Source organism: Microtus pennsylvanicus, chromosome 16 (assembly GCF_037038515.1).
Source record: "Microtus pennsylvanicus isolate mMicPen1 chromosome 16, mMicPen1.hap1, whole genome shotgun sequence".
NCBI lineage: Eukaryota > Metazoa > Chordata > Mammalia > Rodentia > Cricetidae > Microtus > Microtus pennsylvanicus.
Window position 1 is genome coordinate 19,819,168 of NC_134594.1, and position 22,430 is coordinate 19,841,597.

Here is a 22,430-nt window from a genome sequence, read left to right on the forward strand (position 1 = left end):
GTGTCTACTTGACGGCCACTCTCGCCAATGAGTAGTCGCTCAGTGGGTGGTGCTCCTCTGCGATTGGTTGGCAGAATGAGGGCGCTGCGCAAAAACAGAGGAGCGGAGCGCTCGGAGCTCAGAAACTGCCAGCCGAGAACACAGGCTTTAAGGCTGAAGCAGGAGGCAGGATGGACTGAAAGGAAAAGAGGCAGGTTAGAGGGGAAAGGCTCGGGAAGGAAACAGCAGAAAAGAAACCGCTCGCTGTGTCTACAGCAAAGCAAGGGACGGTTGGATTGAGGACACAGACAAGAAGACTATGAAAGCCAAGAATTGCAAATAGAGCCGAGGAGGGGAGGAAATGTCAAGAGGAACGTCCATCAGGAGAAAGGAAGAGAATGAAAGTTTTATGCTGCAGAACGGCTCGGTGTTTCTCCGGCACAAAATTCTCTCGCTGTCTTTAAGTCCGCTCGCGTTTGCAAGCCATTGACATCAAGAGGCATGCTCAGCGGTGCCGGCAGCATCTCCTCTTCCTTCTCTTCCTCTTCATCTTCTTCCTCCTCTTCTTCCTCCTCCACGTTCTCCTCCTATCAGAAAGAAGACAAACCTAGGACAGTCTTGAAATATCGAAATTTCCTCCTTGGGATTTGCCAGCGCCGCGTTGCGCCAAGACTGTCGGAATAAAGGAGGCTGACTATTGCATTCTCGTTATTTTATTAATTGGTCAGTGGGAAGACTACATCTGAGCAGAGGGGACATCTGTCACCCTTCCTGCGTTAAGACTGAAAAATGAGGCTGGATTTGGGGAAGCTCTAAAATGTAGTGAAAGGAATAACAATTTTAAGACAGCCACAAAAGCCCCCCCCCCGTAGCATACTATTTAATTTATATGTTTGAGATTATTATTTTTTGGTGGTTAGGGAGGTAATCGGGTGGCTGGCTGGCTACGGGGGAGCGGCTTCCTTTCCTTTTGGAGATGATTGTGCTGTTATTCTTTGCCTTGCTCTGGATGGTGGACGGAGTCTTTTCCCAGCTTCATTACACAGTGCAGGAGGAGCAGGAACATGGCACTTTCGTGGGAAATATCGCCGAAGATCTGGGCTTGGACATTACAAAACTTTCAGCTCGCAGGTTTCAGACTGTGGCCAACTCACGGACCCCTTACTTGGACCTCAATCTGGAGACCGGGGTTCTGTACGTAAACGAAAAGATCGACCGCGAGCAGATCTGCAAGCAGAGTCCCTCTTGTGTCCTGCACCTGGAGGTCTTCCTGGAGAATCCGCTGGAGCTGTTCCGAGTGGAGATCGAAGTGCTGGACATCAATGACAACCCTCCCTCTTTCCCGGAGCCGGACCTGACAGTGGAGATCTCGGAGAGCGCCACGCCAGGCACCCGCTTTCCCTTGGAGAGCGCCTTCGACCCAGACGTGGGGACCAACTCATTGCGAGACTATGAGATAACCCCGAATAGTTACTTCTCGCTAGACGTGCAGACCCAGGGAGATGGCAACCGATTCGCCGAGCTGGTGCTGGAGAAGCCACTGGACCGAGAACAGCAAGCGGTGCACCGCTACGTGCTGACCGCGGTGGACGGGGGAGGAGGGGGAGGAGGAGGGGAAGGAGGGGGAGGCGGTGGGGGAGTCGGCCTGTCCCCCCAACAGCAACGCACTGGCACGGCCTTGCTCACTATCCGAGTGCTCGACTCCAACGACAATGTGCCCGCGTTCGACCAACCCGTCTACACTGTTTCCCTACCAGAGAATTCACCCCCTGGCACCCTAGTGATCCAGCTCAACGCCACCGACCCCGATGAAGGCCAGAATGGCGAGGTCGTGTACTCATTTAGCAGTCACATTTCTCCCAGGGCTCGAGAGCTCTTCGGACTGTCGCCTCGCACCGGCCGGCTAGAGGTGAGCGGCGAGCTGGACTATGAAGAGAGCCCAGTGTACCAGGTGTATGTCCAAGCCAAGGACTTGGGTCCCAACGCTGTGCCTGCACACTGCAAGGTGCTGGTCAGAGTGCTGGATGCCAACGACAACGCACCAGAGATCAGCTTCAGCACGGTGAAAGAGGCGGTGAGCGAGGGTGCGGCCCCTGGCACGGTGGTGGCTCTATTCAGCGTGACCGATCGGGACTCAGAGGAGAACGGGCAGGTGCAGTGCGAGCTTCTGGGAGACGTGCCGTTCCGCCTCAAGTCTTCCTTCAAGAATTACTACACTATCGTCACCGAAGCCCCATTGGACCGAGAGGCTGGGGACTCCTACACCCTGACAGTCGTGGCCCGCGACCGGGGCGAACCTGCACTCTCCACCAGTAAGTCGATACAGGTTCAAGTGTCGGATGTGAACGATAATGCGCCGCGCTTCAGCCAGCCGGTCTACGACGTGTATGTGACAGAAAACAACGTGCCGGGTGCCTACATTTACGCGGTGAGCGCCACGGACCGCGACGAAGGGGCTAATGCCAAATTAACCTATTCTATCCTCGAGTGCCAGATCCAGGGCATGAGCGTCTTCACCTACGTGTCCATCAACTCGGACAACGGCTACTTATACGCCCTGAGATCCTTCGACTATGAGCAGATCAAGGACTTCAGCTTTCAAGTGGAAGCCCGGGACGCGGGCAGCCCCCAGGCGCTGGCAGGCAACGCCACAGTCAACATCCTGATTGTAGATCAGAACGACAACGCCCCCGCCATCGTGGCACCCCTCCCGGGGCGCAACGGGACTCCAGCCCGCGAGGTGCTGCCCCGCTCTGCCGAGCCGGGTTACCTGCTTACTCGCGTAGCCGCAGTGGACGCGGACGACGGCGAGAACGCTAGGCTCACCTACAGCATCGTGCGGGGCAATGAAATGAACCTATTCCGCCTGGACTGGCGCACCGGAGAGCTCCGCACTGCGCGCAGGGTCCCAGCCAAGCGCGACCCCCAGCGGCCTTACGAGCTGGTGATTGAGGTGCGCGACCATGGGCAACCACCCCTGTCCTCCACAGCCACCCTGGTTGTTCAGCTGGTGGATGGAGCCGTGGAGCCCCAGGGCGGGGGTGGGGGCGGAGGCGGAGGGCCCGGGGAACACCAGCGCACCAGCCGCTCTGGCGGCGGGGAAACTTCACTGGACCTCACACTGATCCTCATCATAGCCCTGGGCTCAGTGTCCTTCATTTTCCTGCTGGCCATGATCGTGTTGGCCGTGCGCTGTCAAAAAGAGAAAAAACTCAACATCTACACCTGTCTAGCGAGTGATTGCTGCCTCTGCTGCTGCTGCTGTGGCAGTGGGGGCTCCACCTGCTGCGGCCGCCAAGCCAGGGCGCGCAAGAAGAAACTCAGCAAGTCAGATATCATGTTGGTGCAGAGCGCCAATGTCCCCAGCAACCCGGCCCAGGTGCCGGTGGAGGAGTCCGGGAGCTTCGGTTCCCATCACCACAACCAGAACTATTGCTATCAGGTCTGCCTCACCCCGGAGTCCGCCAAGACCGACTTGATGTTCCTGAAGCCCTGCAGCCCTTCCCGGAGTACAGATGCTGAGCACAATCCCTGTGGAGCCATCGTCACCGGGTACAGCGACCAACAACCAGACATCATTTCCAACGGAAGCATTTTGTCCAACGAGGTAAGGCTGAAGCGAAAGAACCACCTTCTCTCATCTCCTCCATCAGAAAGCCTCCTCTAGCCCGGCCCTGTATCTCTTCTGGTGCACTGTGTATATTTAGGGTGTTAGCTGGTTTGTATGGCTGTGGGAAGGCGAGGATATGGGGGTCACCTTTTCTCACCTCGTGAAGTGTAACCTAACTTCCGTGTTGTTCCTGACTGCGCTCCACCCCTTTGCTTTTATTTTCGTTCCCTCCCCCTTTGCTTCTTTGACACCTCTTAGCTTCCTCCTCCCTCTCGCCTATTTAGGATCCTGCCTTCTTTGAAACTTGGGGGACACAAGAAGAAAAAGCTTGAAGAGAGAAAGTAGGGTGGGGGAGGGGCTTCCTATCACTGACAAAAGTCTTTTTCTCTTTGCATCTGTTCCAGGCATTAATAAAGTTGGTTCAATTTTGGTTTGTTTATCGCTGCTTTCAGTCGCGTGTACAAGTGAGCTATAGATTGTTTAAATTTATATCACTACCTAAATTGGATTGCATGTGTTAGTGACCAGTTACTTCTCTGTGGGGGGAAAAAACCTTCAGTTCTGCTCTGGACAGCTTTAACACAAGCTCTTGAAGCCGAATGCCCACACAGTGTGAATTTGAATGAAGTTCCTTTGGCACCAAACCCTGTAAGAGTAAACCAACTGAAAGCTTGAACAATTGTCTTAAATATATGGTTTCAGTAATAATTACCTCCTTGCCACTGTGTTCTTGAGGAAACGCTCACTGTTGGCTTTCTTCATCAAAGAATTTGGCTTGTCAATTCCAATTCCTTTTTAAAAGGTAGAGGCATAGTGGCAAAGTTGGAGGGTGGGGAGTGGGGAGAACCTTGTAAAGCAAAGTTGGACTGAGGTGTGTGGGCTGTGTGGAGCTTGCAGGGGGTTTCCTGAGGGGAAAGTGGGGGCAGGATTATGACAGTCTTTCTTGGCATCTCCTTATTTTGAGTCTCAGATATAACTCATTGACTTTCACGAATATTTGTACAGCTCATTTGTATCCTAAGTACCTCTTGAAAATAAACAACAAAATAATTCGAGAAATTATCCAAACTTTTGATTATTGAGCGTGCTGTTTTTCTTGTGTCCATCAGTATTCACTTAAACACTCTGTAGCCAGTGGAAGGACAAGACACAGAATTCAATTAGGGTTGTTCTGTGGTAGACACAACAGTATATTAAGCCTAGCTATGAGGTTGTTTGCTTTCTCCCTTTACAGTAAGATACATTCACTGTGGGCCAGAGAGTTTTCTTTTTTGAAGCCTTTACACCTGAATTTAAAAATAAAATCTAGATTCAAATGTCTCTACACATTTCTCCTGCTCCTACTCAGCAATCACCAGGCTGTGCTCTTATGAAGGTCTGCACACTCATTAAAATATATACCAGTGCTTAAACCCAATATAGTTCTCATTCTCAAAAGCAAAATGACCATTGCACCCCCTGAATGTTAGTGCTCTTTATTTATTTATTTTCTTTCCTAGAACAAACACCAGCGAGCAGAGCTCAGCTATCTAGTTGACAGACCTCGCCGAGTTAACAGGTACGAACTCTTTGAAAGCCTCAGCTTGGTGTGTGAACAGTTTCCTACCTAGTAAAAGTAAGAAGTAGGTGTGTTGTTTCATATTAAAAGACAAAATGCATAAATGCTTTAAGCTAGAGCAAAGCAGAAGCACTGTATATAATTTATTCATCTGTAGACTGTGGGCTATAAAATGTTTTTTGTTTATAGAAAATTATAAAATATTTACCAATTTCCATGACTTTTCCACATATATATATTACAAATGTGCCATAGGCGTGTACTTAGCTCCAGTCATAGAATAATGTCCAAACTTCACATGTTGGATGTCCCAGTTGACTGTGAAGGTGCCAGGATTTAAAGTGGAAAAAAATGAGGTTCATGAGGAACTAGCGGTGCATAAGAATTTCAAGAGTCTGCAGCACACACCTGTGACCATGTGGTGGCAGAAGAATGTTTTCTGTGTTTCTTTACATTTCTTCTTCTTCTTTTTTTAAAATTCTAACATTCTCCTTTTTGTGTTTCTAGTTCTGCATTCCAGGAAGCTGACATAGTAAGCTCTAAAGACAGTGGCCATGGAGACAGTGAACAGGGAGACAGTGATCATGACGTCACCAATCGCGGCCAGTCAGCTGGTAAGTGTGACCAAACAGGAATCGGAATGCCCATTGTGTAGCTGTTTATGTAAATAGATTTCAAAGAGAGAATGGCTTAGGGAATGGTCTGTCTTCTCTTGGCCATTGTATGCTCAGAAAAAAATTGTGAAACGTGTGACTTCACTTTAGAGTGTTGAGGGTTGGAATTCCTTATGACTATGAAGACTTCCTGCTTTCTGCAATGTCCTTTCATGGATTTCAGTCACATGGAGGTATCCACATATCTCTCCCTTGTCTAGTTCCTTGTCTTCAAACAGTTAGGATATAATTAGGCTTATTTATGAAGGAGGGAACTGAGACAAGTTAGCTCATTGAATGCCAAAAGGGCAAGAGAAAATAAATAGATGGCTGGGCGCTAGAATTCAAACCCCATGCCTTTCAGAGAAATACATTTTACATACCAAATAAGCCCTGAGAAATGATGGTGTGTAAGAGTCACAAATAGGTTGAAAATCTAGTCTTCAACCCTGAGTCCCTGGGATTCAGAACATTAGTAATAGACATTTGATAATTAGAAATGTTGAAGCCTCTTCGATCTCTTTGTATTTTGACAAGTATTCAATTTTGAAATCCAGCATTTGTCTACGTAGGTTAACCTTTGTGGTAACTAAAGGCCACAGGTAGGAGCTTAATATAATGTAACTTTCAAATTGAATTTTGCTTCTTGATTCTCTATATGAGTTTGACCTTTAAGGATGTGCACAATAGTCTAATAGCAATTACTAATACTAAAAGAACTCATAGGAACTGAACTGTCTACTTTGACACAAAAGCAATTTCATAAAATTGTTTGCCTTCCTCTACTTCCATTTGAGTTTCACCCATGAAAGATATTTTCTGTTCTCCTTCTTCCCAATTCTGTGTTTATTTGGCACATGGGGAGGTGGAAAGCCCGGGAACTTCTTGAAACATCTGAAAAATATCCATCACTGAGCTACCTCTCGGTGACACTTAGCTCTCTTGATCCTTGACCTCGGTTTATGCTATAAAGTGATGGAGTTCCTTATTTTCAGGGTAATATTAGTCCTAGAGAGTACTCATTCCTTAAAACACTTGGTATCCCTGGGAATGGGGCTGAGGCAGTGTGTCAAAGGGCAATGCACACCCCGCAGGACCTGGCAGCAGTGGCTGCTACAAGACTCTCGGTTGGCTAATGTAGGCTCTGTCTATGGCTGCTTAGTCTTGGGAAACCCGGGCAGGAGGAAAGGAAAAAAAAGACTGCTCAAGGGTCTCTTTATATTGCTGCAAGTCATTAATATGCAGACCTAATGAGACTTGAGAACTGCCAAGAATCCCCGGAGGTCCCTGCCCCTTGCGGGCCTTCACGCTAAGTGAACAGAGCATCTATTTAGTGTCTGGGATCCTGACAACAAACCAGACCTTGCCAGCAGTTTATATGTGAGTACAAAGTCCCTTTCATTTTTGCCCTATATGTGGTATATGATTTATTGTTATCATTTAAAAACTGTACATTTAGAACTATTCATTTCTATTTTCCCCGAGTTTCCAATTTAACCTGTCTTTTTTTACAATAAAACGTTTGACACAAGAAAGAGAATTCTGCTACATGTTACTTTGCATGCATTTTATTTCTTTCCCACCCACTCCCTTTTGTGTTTTGCTTTCTTTTTCTTTAAGTAGCACCCCAGTCTCTGTGAGCATTTTAGTCTAGTCACTTAGACGTACACAATGAACCTAATAACCAATGCAAAGTGAGAGGAGAGGAGAAACCTTCTCAAGGAAGACTAAATTTGTTAGATATTCCTGTTACCATGTCTTCCTGGGAGCTATTTCATTTCACACAAACAGTGTTGCCATTTTGTTAATGATTCTTCCAAAAGAACTTGGGATTCCAGATCCTTTTAAGGACCATTAAAATGCAAAAGGAGAAAAAGAAAAAAAATGTGTTCTGCAATACAGTTTAAATAGGCAAAGCAGTTTCTAGTTTTTGTTATCAAAGTGCTGAACTTTTTGCCCCCATAGCTAAGCTGTTGAATGTGTAAAAGGGTTATAGAATTACCACTCCACTTCTACAGCTCAGTGGTCCCAGGGTAGACACAATATACTGGGCACAATAATTGCTGTTTTGCAGTTGTAAGAAAGCACTTACAGGGAGAAGTAATTGCACCTTCGTGTGGAATTGATCAGTTGTCATAGGCTTCATTTCATAGTAAGAAGGATTCTGAGTGTTTTTAGTGTTAAAATCTGAATGCATAAAATTAAACTGCCTTTTACTAAGTGACGTTTTTCAGTTCATACTGCTGTTTTGTGTAATAAACCTCTCAGCAGGTAGCAAGGATATTTCAGAAGTGAAGTTTGCTCCCAAAAACATATGATTTATTTTTTGGTTAAAGACAACTTAGGTTGAACTTTTAAATGTGCAAAATGAGGTAATTAAGCAAATCTCACTAAACTTGTTAGGAGAAAATGCAAAAAGATCAGAGCAACAGTGGAAAAAAATTAAAAACTCTGTATTCTCTCTTTTAGATTGTGCCTCTTGCCTGTGCACAATGTAGCTTACTGTTTCACCTGCTAAGATTCCTCATCTTTTGCTTTACTTCCTCAATTTTTCTAGGTTAAGCTTACTTTATTCTTATTTATTTGCACAGTACATCTATCTATTCTTTCTTGAGCTGTTTCCTGTCTTCTTTTTTACTTTTCTCCTTCCTGCTCTTGTGCGGTCTAAGCTTACAGCAGCCTCAAGCCTTCTTCACAGAAAGGCTGCCGACAAGTAGGCAGCTGCAGAGAGTCACATAAGCTTTCTCAGTTGGCCACTGCACCTGGCTCCATGCACAAAATTCCTGGGTTTGACCACTGCTCCATATCAGTTTGCTTTTTATAGCCTTGTCAAGATGCTTTCTGCTTTTTTTTTCACTACACTATTGATGTATCGGTTAGATATGGCAGGGGTCCAGGGAGATGTGGTAAAGGCTTGAATAAGCCATCACAAAGGGAAAACTTATTACCTACAGTCCAAGGACCGAAAACTAATTTAATAAAGCGTATTTTCAAACTTCTTTAGTAAGTCAGTATTTTAAAAGATATATTTTTCTATCTTCGAATAGGGATATAGCATCTTAGCTATATGATTTTAAAACTTACTAAAGTATATTTACATAGATGTCTTTAGTTGTAAGAAACAGGTCTTTATTAAATGTCTATGCTCAGAAAATATGACAATGAGTTGTGAATTTATTTTATTGCCTTCCCCTTTCAAAAGGTATGCTAAAAGGGAGAATTTCAGATAATGTCATTACTTACAACAACTAAAACTTGCCAGATTTGTCTTACAATATTTTGTTAAAAGAATTTAAGACATTTATTCATCATGCATGGTAAACTGTTGGATATAAATTTAAAAATAAAATAACTAGAATTGTCATTTTTTTCAAGATAGTAAGTAAAATATGTCATGTATTACATTAAGCCATTGACTAGCTACAACTTTTGCAAGAGAATTCTTATTTTTCGTGAACTATGAATATCATTTTCTTAATGCTACTAAGATTTCAGGTAGTGATAACAAAAGCCTTGACTGATAAATACAGTGGATTCACTCCAGCTGTTTGCTAAAGCTTGCTTTGGCTTCTGGTGAGCTATGAGCTACAATCTGATAAACTGAGGATGCTTATAACTGAGAAAATGGAGACAAGAACATATTGAGAGAAAATGGAGAACACTGCAAGTTGTTTGAAAGCTGATAGGAAGGGATAGGTTTATGATGTGTGTTTTATATGTTAATGAATAATGATAAATATTTCACCCTGGAATAGTCTTAAAAATTACCTCTATCTTATAAGTGTTGTTAATATGAAGTACTTTTGGATACTTTGAAGGGTGGCTAGAAATGTTCTCAAAAATTAGTTTGTTTGCTTTAAATTTGTTTTTAACACACATACTAAAGGTTTGATTAGAAAGAAGAATTGTCTTATATTATTATCAGAAAAGAACACAATTTGGATACACTTCTAATTTTCTTCATAATAGCATTTCTCAACAGAACCGCCAATAGCTATTGGCTAAAATATAGATTCATGTATATTAAATTTATCTGAGTCTATCTTTGCAATAAAGTCAGTTTCTTATATCAGCTGTCATAATTGCAGAATAACTTATTCCTGAGGACCAGCAAGAAATGACCGGAAATAATAACTGCAAGTAAAATTACATATATTAAGACACTTTGTAGATGTCATAAATTTTTTTTAAAAAAATTGTCCTATGTTTTTCACAACTCCATACATGACATAAGCTTAATCATAAATGCATTCAAAAAGAGAATATTATGTTGAACTTATTAAATCTTGAACCTTCAATTGGAGCCATAAGAAGCAGTGAGAACAAGGTGGATGCTCTGAGTTGCATCATAGGTAATGGAATTGGCATCTTGTCTGGTACGTGGTCACGTTTTCACAAAAAGTTAAAGACTCTTCCACGTATTTGGTAATTAAAGTTACACAGTCAATGTGACTAATGATGAATGGTAAGAGAACATTGTTAGTCATCTCGTTGCTCCCCTGCGTGAGGATGCTTAATGGGATACATTTATTTAATTCTCCAACTATTTCTCTAAATGACAAATGAAAAAAAGCCTATTTTCCATTAATTTCTCTGTTTCTTATTTGAAGTTTATTGATTATGCTGTGGTTTTCATTTTCATTTCTGTAACTGATTTTTCATCATAAGAAATATATCCACTTGTTTTATTGATAAAACTGGTGAAATACTCAGGCCCTATTCCAGACACTTCACCTTCTATTCCAGTTATATACAATGATATATAATATTGCCAAGAAAGTCTCACTCTATAGCTTCATAACCTTTTTAAAATATTGCTTACCAAATTTCTCTGTTGTCAGATGAGACTGTTTTGTACCAAGCTTTCAGTGATCCTTAATTTTTTGTTAGGAACAAGCTATGAACACTTCTTTATTTAGAAGTTTTTATAAATTAATTTATTTATTTAGAATTATTTATGAATAAATTCATAGCATTTGTTATATAGAAAAATTTATTACATAGAAAAAGTTGTCAGTTTGCAAGATAAAAATATGTACAATTAAATATATAACTAAATATAAAATAATTTATAACATCAAGAGCTATCTTAACTCTGGTATATTGGTATATTAGTGAGGTCACAGTAATCTGAATTACAGTGAATACTTGTATGTAAATACTTAAAAGTTGTGAATGGCTGGATTTTCATATGTTTGATCATATTTGCCCATTTAAAATGATATGCATCAATCATATGAAGAAAAAGTTACGAACTGGAAAACCTTTCATTAGTATTTATCTTTCCATGATGAAATATAACAATTCTACACTAATAATTTGAACTTAAGATCCATAATTCTTCAAATTTATTTTCTCAGATTTATTTTTAAAATAATTATGCATAATCATTTTTTCTTAAATGTGATTTATATGATATACAGGAGCCTTCTTTCTCCCATCACTAAATAAAACAGATAAAAGTTAACCACCAGTGGATCGAAACTCAAGTCTCGTGCCAGGGATGTTGCCTGTATACCGTTTGAATCCATGCTCATCAGGAATGTTCTCTTTCTCTTTTAGCGCTCCTGTCTTCTTGCAGATGTGTCTAGATTGTAGTGAAACATCTCCAGGATTTTCATTCTGTTTCCAGTCACATCTTGTACTTCTGGTTTCAGTATTTAATCTCTCTGGAGATTACTCACTAGTAATTCACCTTCAGGCTCGTCCATGGCAGTTATCAATAGAATGTTACAGCGAAGGATGGCTTAGCATCATGCGTAGGTTTGTTTAAAATGAAGTCCCTATTTAGTGGGATTAACAGACCAGTAAATACCTTGGTGTCGTTTCCTCAAAAGGTAACTTTTTTATAGTTAATGCCCATTAACTCAAAAAAACTTGCACAGATTCTACAAGTTTTATTATTTTGAAATATTGTTTTCTATAAACATTTTCACTTAAATCAGTGTGTAATAGTATATCAGTTGAAGCCTTACATTTCCCTTTAGGAATGTGAGACTTCTAGATATTTGGGCTATTAAGAGTCAAGTGTACTCATTTAATGAATTTCTATGTTAGTTTTAAAATCCAGCTTTTCATACATTTGAAAGACTTTATGATATAAATTAATTATGCTTTAGTTATTTGAAATTAATCAAAATTGTGCTTACCAGATGGTTCAGTGGGGAAAGGTCCTTGGAACTCAACCCGATGAACTGAATTTCATCCCTAGTAAGCACATAGTGGAAGGAGAGAAACCACCCATGCAAGTAGTGACCTGACCTGACCCACACACATGTGCTATATAGTATATGTACACACACACACACACACACACACACACACACACACGAAAATAGATATAAATTGAAAACACTAGAAAGATTCGCCAATATTTAAAACATTCAGTCAATGTACTAGCATGTTTAGAGAAGCATTGGAACGATATATTTCTTTACATTCTTTTCTGTGTTGTCCTCTATACCTAGTGAGTATCAGGTTGGGTGGGCATGGTGACGGTTGACTGTATTTGGGTGTCGAAGGCATGAAAATTAAGAATTTCAAGCTACCCTAAGCTACTTAGCTATTTCTAGGTCTGCTTGGGTTGTATAGTGAATCCCGGTTTCAAAAAGTAGAACAAATGATACAAACAATGGAGCTGGAGGTATGACTCAGAAATCAAAAGCACCAGCTGCTCCTCCAGAGGCCCTGAGTTCAATTCTTACAACCTGCTTGAGGCCAACGTACAATAATTCATGGGAGAGGCTAGAAGGGGAGAGACCAAAGAGGGAGAGGAGCAGAGAAAAATATATAGCTCAATAAATAAAAAATAGATAAATACCATAGCTATCAAAAATTCTTGGACTATTGAGATAAATGAGTCAGCCAAGCGCTTGTCTTTGAATCCTGGAGACCAGAGATCAAGTACCTAAGTACAGATAGCTGGTTTGGGTCTGGAAGCATGCACTTGCCATCCCAATGTTGGGGAAATGCATACAGACAGAACCTCAGTGCTCACTGACCAGATGGCACAGCTTACTTGGCAAAGTCCAGGTCAGTGACAGACTCCATCTCAAAAGACAACAAACAAAAGACAGTGGGTAACGGCTGAGAAATGATGTGCATATACAACTAGTTACTTGCACATCTTACACACATCTGGAGACACACACACATATGTATATGTACATATTTGTACATGTACAATACCCACAAATTCTTGTACATGACTCAAAAACTAGATGGACTTTCTTGGTCACAACCAGGTAACATTTAATAGTCTTGTTAGTCTAATGCATGTGATAAAATTTGTAGTGTCATTTTCAATCTGGGTACATATAAGTTGTGCTGACTAGGACCAACATTTACAGTACAGATGAGCAATAAGGAGTATGTCAATATTATCTTGAGCAGTTTCCCAGTGCTTTCGGTTCCTGTGGCTGCCCTAATTAGAGTCATTTGCTTTGGTCTGTGCAAGGGGGTAAATATAAGCAGTGTATAGGCATATAGACTGCCCGAGTTCCAATGACAGATACCTTTAGGAACTCACTTCCCAGGAAAGTAAGAACCTTACTGTTTCCTATGTACAAAATGGACAGAATTCGGGCCATTGGCCATTTGTGAATTTGGGCTGAGTTACTGTTGAATTTTACTTTCCATTTAAAATCTAAAGTCTGTTGTCTAACTGTGATGAGAGCTTGGCATATCCTTTCTGTGTTTGTAGGAACATCAGAGGATGCTTTGTTAGAGGATGTAGATTAAGAAGCCCAGGTAGCTTGGGTTTCTCTCTATTTTCAGTCCATGAGAGAGTTTTCAAATACGCTTTGTCCATTCACTCTTTTCCTCAACTTTTAAAAAGTTGGCAGCCAGCATTGTTTTTTTTTTCCACTAGTATTCTGAGTTTAAAAACTGTTTCTACAACTTTTTTGCCATAGAGTCAGACCTTTTATGTTTGCCAATCATTTATCCTGTTTTAAATGATAGGGGAAATGATATTATTATTATTTTTTGTTTCCGTCAGATTAAGAGAAAATTTGCTTAGTAAAATGTTTTTACCTATCACTACATCACCTGTAGACTTTTCCCCACCGTATGGTTGCCCATGGTGACTACATCTGGAGTTTCTTGTCTCTTCCCTTTTTCTCTCTACGATTTTCTCTTCTTCCAGGTATGGATCTCTTCTCTAACTGCACTGAGGAATGTAAAGCGCTGGGCCACTCCGACCGATGCTGGATGCCTTCATTTGTCCCTTCGGATGGACGTCAGGCTGCAGATTACCGCAGCAATCTGCATGTCCCCGGCATGGACTCAGTTCCAGACACCGAGGTCTTTGAACCTCCCGAAGCCCAGCCTGGAGCAGAGCGGTCCTTCTCCACCTTCGGCAAAGAGAAGGCCCTGCATGGCACCCTGGAGAGGAAGGAGCTGGACGGATTGCTGTCTAGTTCACGAGCGCCTTACAAACCACCATATTTGAGTAAGTATCACACAAAAGTTTACATCAAAGTGGTTCCTCTTAAGAAGTAAAGGTCCACATTCTTATTGCTGAAAACTGTGAGTTCTTAGAAACGATGATGAATATTGCTTTGAGTTTTAAGCAGTACTTGAAGATGGAAAACTGATACAGTTAGCAGGAAGGTGGTCTCTGATGTTAGGACTATGTTTAAAAGACACAGGCTAGGTTTTTATGAAAAAATATCTTCAAATGTTCTATATTTCCCTGGAGTGTGGAACCCTTGTTTACTTGATTTCTGTGTAATTTGAAGGTCCAATCAAAGTCAGAGTCCTTTGGAGGGGGGTGTAAGGCATTCTGGGTATTGAGCTCAGAGACTTGTGCATATCAGACAAGCATTCTACCGCTGAGTTAGGACTCCTGGCCTAGTCTCATGTTTCCTGATGATATTGGCTGGTATCATCAGCTAACTGTGGTATATCAGAATGAAGTTAAACGTATTAGACCAAATTTTGAGAGCAGTGTTGTTGTATATACTTCATACTGAGCTTTCACTAGAGATTAAGAGGTTTGCTGGTAAGGACTCAGGTCCGTAATCAGAGTTGGAGATACTGTGTGACAGAGTGACCAGTAATCTTGTAGCGTTGAGACAACAGACATTATGGCCCTTAGTTCAATATAGACATGTATTGTGGATCATCCTATACAGTCATATGACAGTGAAAATGCTTGGGGTTTCTATGATAGCTTTCCTTTGAAGACCTCAGTAATGCAACTATTCCATTTAATATCTGCTCCATAACATCGTCTCCTTTTTGCTAAAGGATAAATACTATTTATAATTCAATTCCGCTTAAGCCACATAAGTAATACTCGATCGAGGTTAAAAATCCATGGCAACTCAATCTAAAATCGAAATCTACCTGGTATTGAAAATTCTATTGCATTTGATATATTTTTTCATCTTCGAGTATCAAGAAAATATTCATTGGCTCATAAAACTGAATAAAGATTGAGAAGTATTGGAGATGTATTATTTCTATTGAAGCTGGTAAAATAAGAAAGATTTTAAAAACTTAAAAGAAAACAAACTGAGTATGCATAATATATAGCATATATATATGTATATATTAAGAGTGTGTAATGCAAAAATCACATAATAAATTATTGATGCCATGGTTTCTAATGTTTGACAATAAGAGCAGGCAAGTGTTCCACTGAGGTCCTCATCAGATTCATAAATAGTGATGATAATAGTGATATTTTTTTAAGTGAAAGATTGTGTTCAGGTTCTTAAATTTCAAGGAAAGACTGTAACTCCAGAGGATACACCACTTTAGTATCACAGAGTTTGTTAATTATGCCTTTTTTGAATCACTGATAATTGATTAGCCTTAATTTTATTTATACTATATAAAACATAAATACATAAATTATTGGGAGTCCAAGATCCAAAATTAGATGTAGTCATACATTCTCGCTTTTTCAAAGAGAGCAAAAGTCAAATTTTATAAAGCAGACCATGATGAGGTCTTCTTAAACTGACTTATAGATTTGAAACTGTTCTTAAAAATAAAATGTTTCCAAAATAATATGAATAATGCCACCTTGTTTTGTGTAACTTTAAGAATATGTTTTAGAGAAAACCATTATTAGCAATTTTAAAAGGGAAAATTAAAAGATATGTGATTCTAAGGAATTAAAAGTGTATACTTTTAATGAATACTAATATTTCCTTTAAGGACATATTGTCAGGTTAAGACAATCCACAGAGAATGGAAAAGCAACTCTCTTTTTTATAATTTTGTAAGTACAATGTTTGGCAAATTATACTTCTATTTAAACCTGGAAATTGCTATAACTAAAAAAAGATTTTCTTAACTGATTTTTGCTTTTAATAATGATCGTAGTAATCATATTTATTATTAGTAACAACACTATCTCTATTTTGTTGCAAAATTTTCTATTTTGTAAGAATCTAATATTCTCATTTAGAAGTTTGAATTCAGGGGCCATTTGTTTCATGCGTAGTTGTGTTAGCATAATCAAATAAAAAATCTATTATTGTACCTTGTAAAGTCAAATTTGGTCCTATATTGATTAAACATGTCTGTTGAATCAAATTAGTCTCTAATTACACATATTTTTCACTATGGATTTTTCCAACTAATATTGTTGCAAATACTCAGTGTTTGGAATGAAGTGTGACCTAAGTATAATAAATAGGAAATAAAAGGCCATTTTTATTTATCATGTACTTAATTTACCCTGGCATTTTGAGTATGTATGAGTTTCTCCTTTTTAAAAATAACAATATTTTAGTAATTTATGTCATGTTAGATTCAGACAATCACCCTTAAAGTTATATCTTGACATAGACGTAATAGACACAGTCAATTTTAATGTTAGTCCAATAGTACACACTATACACTCATGTTGCTCCATCATAGGCTGAGGGGTTTTAATACTGAGCCATTTATCATCATGAATGGAAACATTCTCATATTCTAAATTAAAAACCTCGCCCATCATATGATTAAAAACCCTAAAAATTCATGCCAATTACTTGCTTACCAGAATATTTAAATAATTATTGATATTGCTGTTTTACTTTTGTTAACTATGCATTTAGTTTTATAATGAGCGTAATATACATTTGTTGTTTAGGAAAGTAGCTATATATTTAGTAATTTTTAAGTTTCCAAAAATGTCTCCTGAGGTAACCACTGTAATTTATATAACAATGATGAGCAAAGGTCAACATGAGATAAAAAATATAAATTAGATCATTGTCTATGCTGATCCCTCTGAGTACTATACCTCTGATAGTGTTTTTTAAGCTATGCTAAAGAAAAAGATACGAGGTGTTTGCATACAAGGAAAATGACATGGCAATCTAAACGAGTCACATATTTTTATTAACACATAGAAAAACGTCCAAAGAGTTCAACATGATCTGTTTACTCAACTGGAACTTACAACAACTGGTATCATGCTGATACCATCTATCAATACTTCCTTAGTCACAAACGCTGCCTGACCTGTGTTTTCCTACTTATATTACAGAGCTGAGGACTTCATGCTCACAGCAAAACTGTGTATGTTGGAAACAGATAGATTACCTAGATTTACCTGAACCTTTTCACTTTAGTTTAGCTTCACCTTACATTTTATTGGATTAATAGAAATCCTAAAACACAAATTTAACTTTTAACTGAAGTTAATAATTGCTTTCAGCAATTTATAAGCCAATTTATAAAGGGAAAAAGACATTCTCTGGAGATTAGCAATGACATTGCACTTTTGTCATAAGGATTCTTAGGGTGTGTGTTTTTATTATAGGCATTTTATTTAAAGCAATTTCATCCTTTAAATGACACAATGCATTACTTGAAACAATCTGGCTAGTCTCAGAAGATAAGGAACAGAAATAATTTAACCACAGCGATGAGGAGACAGATCAGTGTGTATAGTGCTTGCCTTGTAAGCAGGATAGCCAGAGTCCAGGTTGTCAGAACTCTAATCAAATGCAGGCATGGAAGTAACCCTGGCAGTGGTCAGGCTGGTACAGCTATGCCCCTGTGTGGCCAGCTAATCTAGGGGAATTGGTGTGTTTCAGGTTCAGTGAGAGACACTGTCTCATAAGAGAAGGTAGAGAAGGGATTAAGGGAGACACAATGACAAATTGCATTGGCCTACACAAGAACCAAGACCTGCACCCCACAGATCATACCCATTCATGCTTGCACATGCAAACTCTCTCTTTCTCCCCCCCTCCCTTTCTCTCTCTCTCTCTCTCTCCCCTCAAAAAATAGCTTGATGAAAGGCAGTTGATTAGAAAATGTGTTACTTATATAATTGGCCAAAACCTGAATAAACAAAACAATAATGAGCTATATTTGGAGTCACTCCTGAGTATATGTTAATGTTAAAATGTTTTTGGCAGTAAATCAGTGTGGTCCAAACTAGAAAGCAGAAGCAATGCGGCAAAAAAAAAAAACAAAACAAACAAACAAAAAAAAAAAAAACAAGCATGAGGATACACAAGGAACATTTTCTGATGATTTTATTTTTTTTCTTTAAGATATGTTCATTTATGTCCTCTTTCCCTCCAGTGTGTAGTAATCATTCATCCTGTATTCGTAATATGGAATTTTTTGACACATTCAACAAATTAAATGAAGCAATGAAACATGGCTGATGTAACGTTCTTGAAAACTTCTTAAGCCCAGGGAACTTTCTAGACTCATCAGTTTAGAGGGAACCACTTGCTGAAACATGTTGCAGCCCATGTTAGAAGCATTTGGACTATTGCTTGTGCAAAAAGATCACTTGATCCACTGCTTTCTATCAGCTTGTGCATTCTTTTAAAATTTTGCCGCTCACTTCGACCACAATGAAAAGATAAAAAATTTAAAACATTGCACCTAAATTGTTGCTGATAGTCTACCTCGATCTCTTCTTAGTGAATCCAAAGTTAGTTAACAGCTCTTTTTGGGCATCGGCTTCTGAGCACTTCCAGCCTCGAGCTGATGGGAAGTGAGGAACATGCTTTGTTTAGTAACATCTCTCCCAATGTCTTCATTATCTCAGTGTGCCTTCTGTGAGTTTTCATAATTTGCTGAACTCAATAGTGTGTTGAGAGCATATACAGAATTCAAGACAAAATGACTTTCTTACTGACACTCATTGCTAGAATATTTATATAACTCTGTGTGGTGGTATTTTTGGGATATGTCCATTCCAGTAACGCCATAGTATAGCAGATTTGTTAAATCTACAGAGTGTTTTTTATTAAAGTATTTAAAAAAATTTCTGTCATATAGTTACAGCCATCACTAAATGATTTTATGATTTTTGTGATTTTTCTTTTCAGCAAAGTAATTTCTTTGAATGCTCATTTTTCCTTCAAGCTCGGTTACTTATTAATCAAATATTTCTGAGAGCTTTGTTGTTGATCTCTTGTTCTTCTTTCCTCACTCCCAGATCCATGAACCCAATTTACTTAGATTTTCACTTCATCCATTTTTGACAAATCCCAGTTCTCACTCTAGTGGAGCTGTTTCTCGATTAACTTCCGTGACTCCAGGATTATGAAGAAATCTCCTGTAAACAAATAGCTTACTCACTTCTCCAGGAAATTAATGATAACAAATAATCAGTAGCACCGCTCAGCCCTGTGTCTACTGTCAGAATCTAGATGTTCACCTAATCCCGTTAGTTCCTATATGTGCAAGCCCTTCATGTATTCCCAGTTTCCATCATCATTGCCCTTTCCTGAAGACAGCAGCTGTCTGGGTCCTCCCTATAACCTAGGGATATGAGACAACTGGTTGTTACGCTGCTCTTTAAGTTCTTTCTTCTAGTGTATCTTAACTAATAGGGTTAGAAGTTATGAAAACTCTTCAGAGAGGCAACAATGAGACCCAGTGTTTTATTTCCTATGTGTGCTCATCTGCCAGTGCTGGGGGTTTCTTACCTTGTCGTTGTGTGTCTCCATAGCTAACCTCTTACCACTGCACATCTTTCCACTGGCTGATGGCAAACTAGGGTCCATCCAAGAAAGCCCTAATCCCTTTGCTAAAGAATTCTTACAGTTCCTTTAGTCACTGTTCTTGCCTTATTCATAACCCTGCAATTTTTAAAGTGCCATTTAAATATGTCTGTCAATTCAATTGACCTGAGTTTGAAAATCTTATAAATGATTTACCCAAGCCATCATATGCTGAGAAGAAACTTGTGTGATCATTATTAAAAATAATGTGTTTCCAAGCAATTGCACATGTTGCTAAAATTTGCTTCTGTCCTATATTTTTTCTCCTGACACAATTACTCTCTTGACACTTCCAGATCTACCGAGCAATGCATAGTATATTTTAAATCACTTATGAACAGTGAAGAGCGGATATTTTTTAAGTATGTGGGTTTACATAATACTATCATCATTCATTCGTTCACATATCTTGGCACAAGCACGATTTCTGCACTTTTAAAGCAAACATCTGCTTTCACAACTTAAAATGTTAGTTTAGTTCTTTATTTAGATAATATATGTAGGGATTTTAGAGGGCAGTAAAATTTGAACTTATTCGAGATAATGGTGTTTAAATTATGATTTACCATTCAACCTTTTTAGAACTTAAATTTCTTTTGATTTGTTCTTATCTTTCAACATTTTCAGCATTTAAACTTATTTTGATTTGTTCTTGTAACATATTAACTCTTAAGGGACTGAAATTGTGATTCATGACTCTTGACTCTTAGCGTTTTAATTAAAACCACTTTGTACCTTGTCTGTGAGGTGTTCCTCCAGCTTCATGTTTTTGAGTATCTTACATGTGATTCTCCATCTTTCACTTTTCTATGAAGCTAGTAAGTACATGCCTTCTTCTAGATTTAGCCATCTCTTTGTTTAATATCCTGTATGAATACTGTTTACTGAAGTCATTTATAATTATGTCTTTGAGCAAATATACAGGATTAGTTAAAATGTTATTCAAGAATGAATGTGAAGAGAAGGGAACAGATAAAGTTAGCTGTTATTTTACATAATATTCCATTTGCTGTGAGACTTTGTGTAACCAAGGAAAATTTATATCCTGCACACTTTCATTTTTAGCATATTAACATTTTTGTATACCTCATTTTATATTACAGATCATTTCCACCCTCTTTCTTGTTTTGCACATTGGAAGTAAACCCATTTAAGCATTTGTCCATCATAAGATTCTAACAAAAGAAGATAATCAATTAAAACCTAAGTAGAATTATTCAATGAAAAGGAACGCCTACATATGGAATTATTTTCCCTGCTTCATCTTACTGAGGATTTCTGAATCAACATATGAATAATTTAAGTTATAAATATCTTGTAGATAATCCTGGAATATGCAAATTGATTTGCCTATACATATCATTAAACAATATTCAATTCTCAGTGTCCTAGACTCTTCTTGGCTGAGTGTGTCTCATAAACTCTTTCTTTGTGTGGAGTTAAAATTATTTAGATAATGTAGCTTGAAAATAGTGTAAGACAGTTGTTATTGGTTGTTTAAGACTAAAAAATTATAAAACTAGGCCCAGTAGATAGAACACTAATTTACTATTCAGTATTCTGAGACAGGAGGTTCAGTGCCAATCTGGTCTGTGAAGAGAGCTCAAATACTGCCTGGGGGAGTTATAAAGACACTGTCTCAAAAAATAAATTAAAAGAGGGTGGGGTATGGTGTTTAGGGTGGAAAGCTGCCTAAAATTTGCAAAACTACCTGATGGGTACAGCCTCTAGTATTATAAAAATACTACATATGCAAATACTGGTGAATAAAAGCTAAAGCCAGTCTCATCTTTGCTGGTGCTATATAGAGAATAAAAAGTACTTGAAATTTGGGGCTCCTTAGGTCATCCTAGTCACTGCAAAGAATAATCTAGATCATTCCATGTGGAGAGAATATAGAGGTCTGAAAGCATTGAATCTCAGAATGCTATTAATTTTTAAAGGACATGGATGGAAACAACTTGTGAGCCAGAAAAGCTTGTATTTATAACTGGAGTTTTAGCTCTGAGTCTAGAGTCAACCCATAACTTGATATTTAACACATATACTATGATTTACATAGCAATGTCCTTCTTACTGTATGCTTTTTTTTTTTCAGAGACACCATCTTAAAATATTTGAAGAGATTTTGCAGACTGTAATTGTGATTAAGTTTCGGTGTCTCTGCAATGGAGTGCCAGTCAAAATGATCAGTTATAGCTTGAAGTAATTGAGATCAACAAATAATTATCAATACATTTCTATGTTCTATCTTCATCATTAGGTTACATGGGTACATCCATATTTATACACTCACCTGGAAGTACTGTACACCAACATACCCTCAACAGGAGTATTGTACTTTATTGAATTTAGTTTTTAATTGTTTCCAAAAGTTATCACAGGTAGAGCTGTGATCATGCTTGACAATGGAATTCATTTAATCAGCTCCCCTTTCGTCTTCTGCCACGGATAGGACAAGTTACTTGTTAGTAAACAAGGTGATGCAATCAATTTTAGTTTATCCATTCGATGTTTAAGATTAGCCTTTTTCTTTTTAAAGCAACAGTGCATAAAGCTCAAGAATAACAGCAAATTAACTATGGCACTGTAGGCAAATTGCATTGCTTGTTTCAGTGCTAAGTATTGCAACAAGGATGTTAATTTTC

The 22,430-nt window shown here is 39.0% G+C and overlaps 1 protein-coding gene across 4 annotated transcripts in view; it reads left to right on the forward strand.

Annotated features, from left to right (window-relative positions):
• Positions 1–139: 139 nt before the first annotated feature.
• Positions 140–22,430, forward strand: part of Pcdh10 (protocadherin 10) — a 63,060-nt gene continuing 40,769 nt past the window's right edge. For 3 of the 4 annotated variants that reach the window (XM_075950941.1, XM_075950940.1, XM_075950943.1), the window contains exons 1-4: positions 140–3,586; positions 5,089–5,147; positions 5,655–5,761; positions 13,947–14,252. In XM_075950941.1, the coding sequence (XP_075807056.1) occupies positions 956–3,586; positions 5,089–5,147; positions 5,655–5,761; positions 13,947–14,252 (3,103 nt within the window). In that variant the 5' untranslated portion in view covers positions 140–955. Of the gene's footprint in view, positions 3,587–5,088; positions 5,148–5,654; positions 5,762–13,946; positions 14,253–20,885; positions 21,166–22,430 lie in introns of those variants that run through there. The other variant, XM_075950942.1, reaches the window with a different exon arrangement.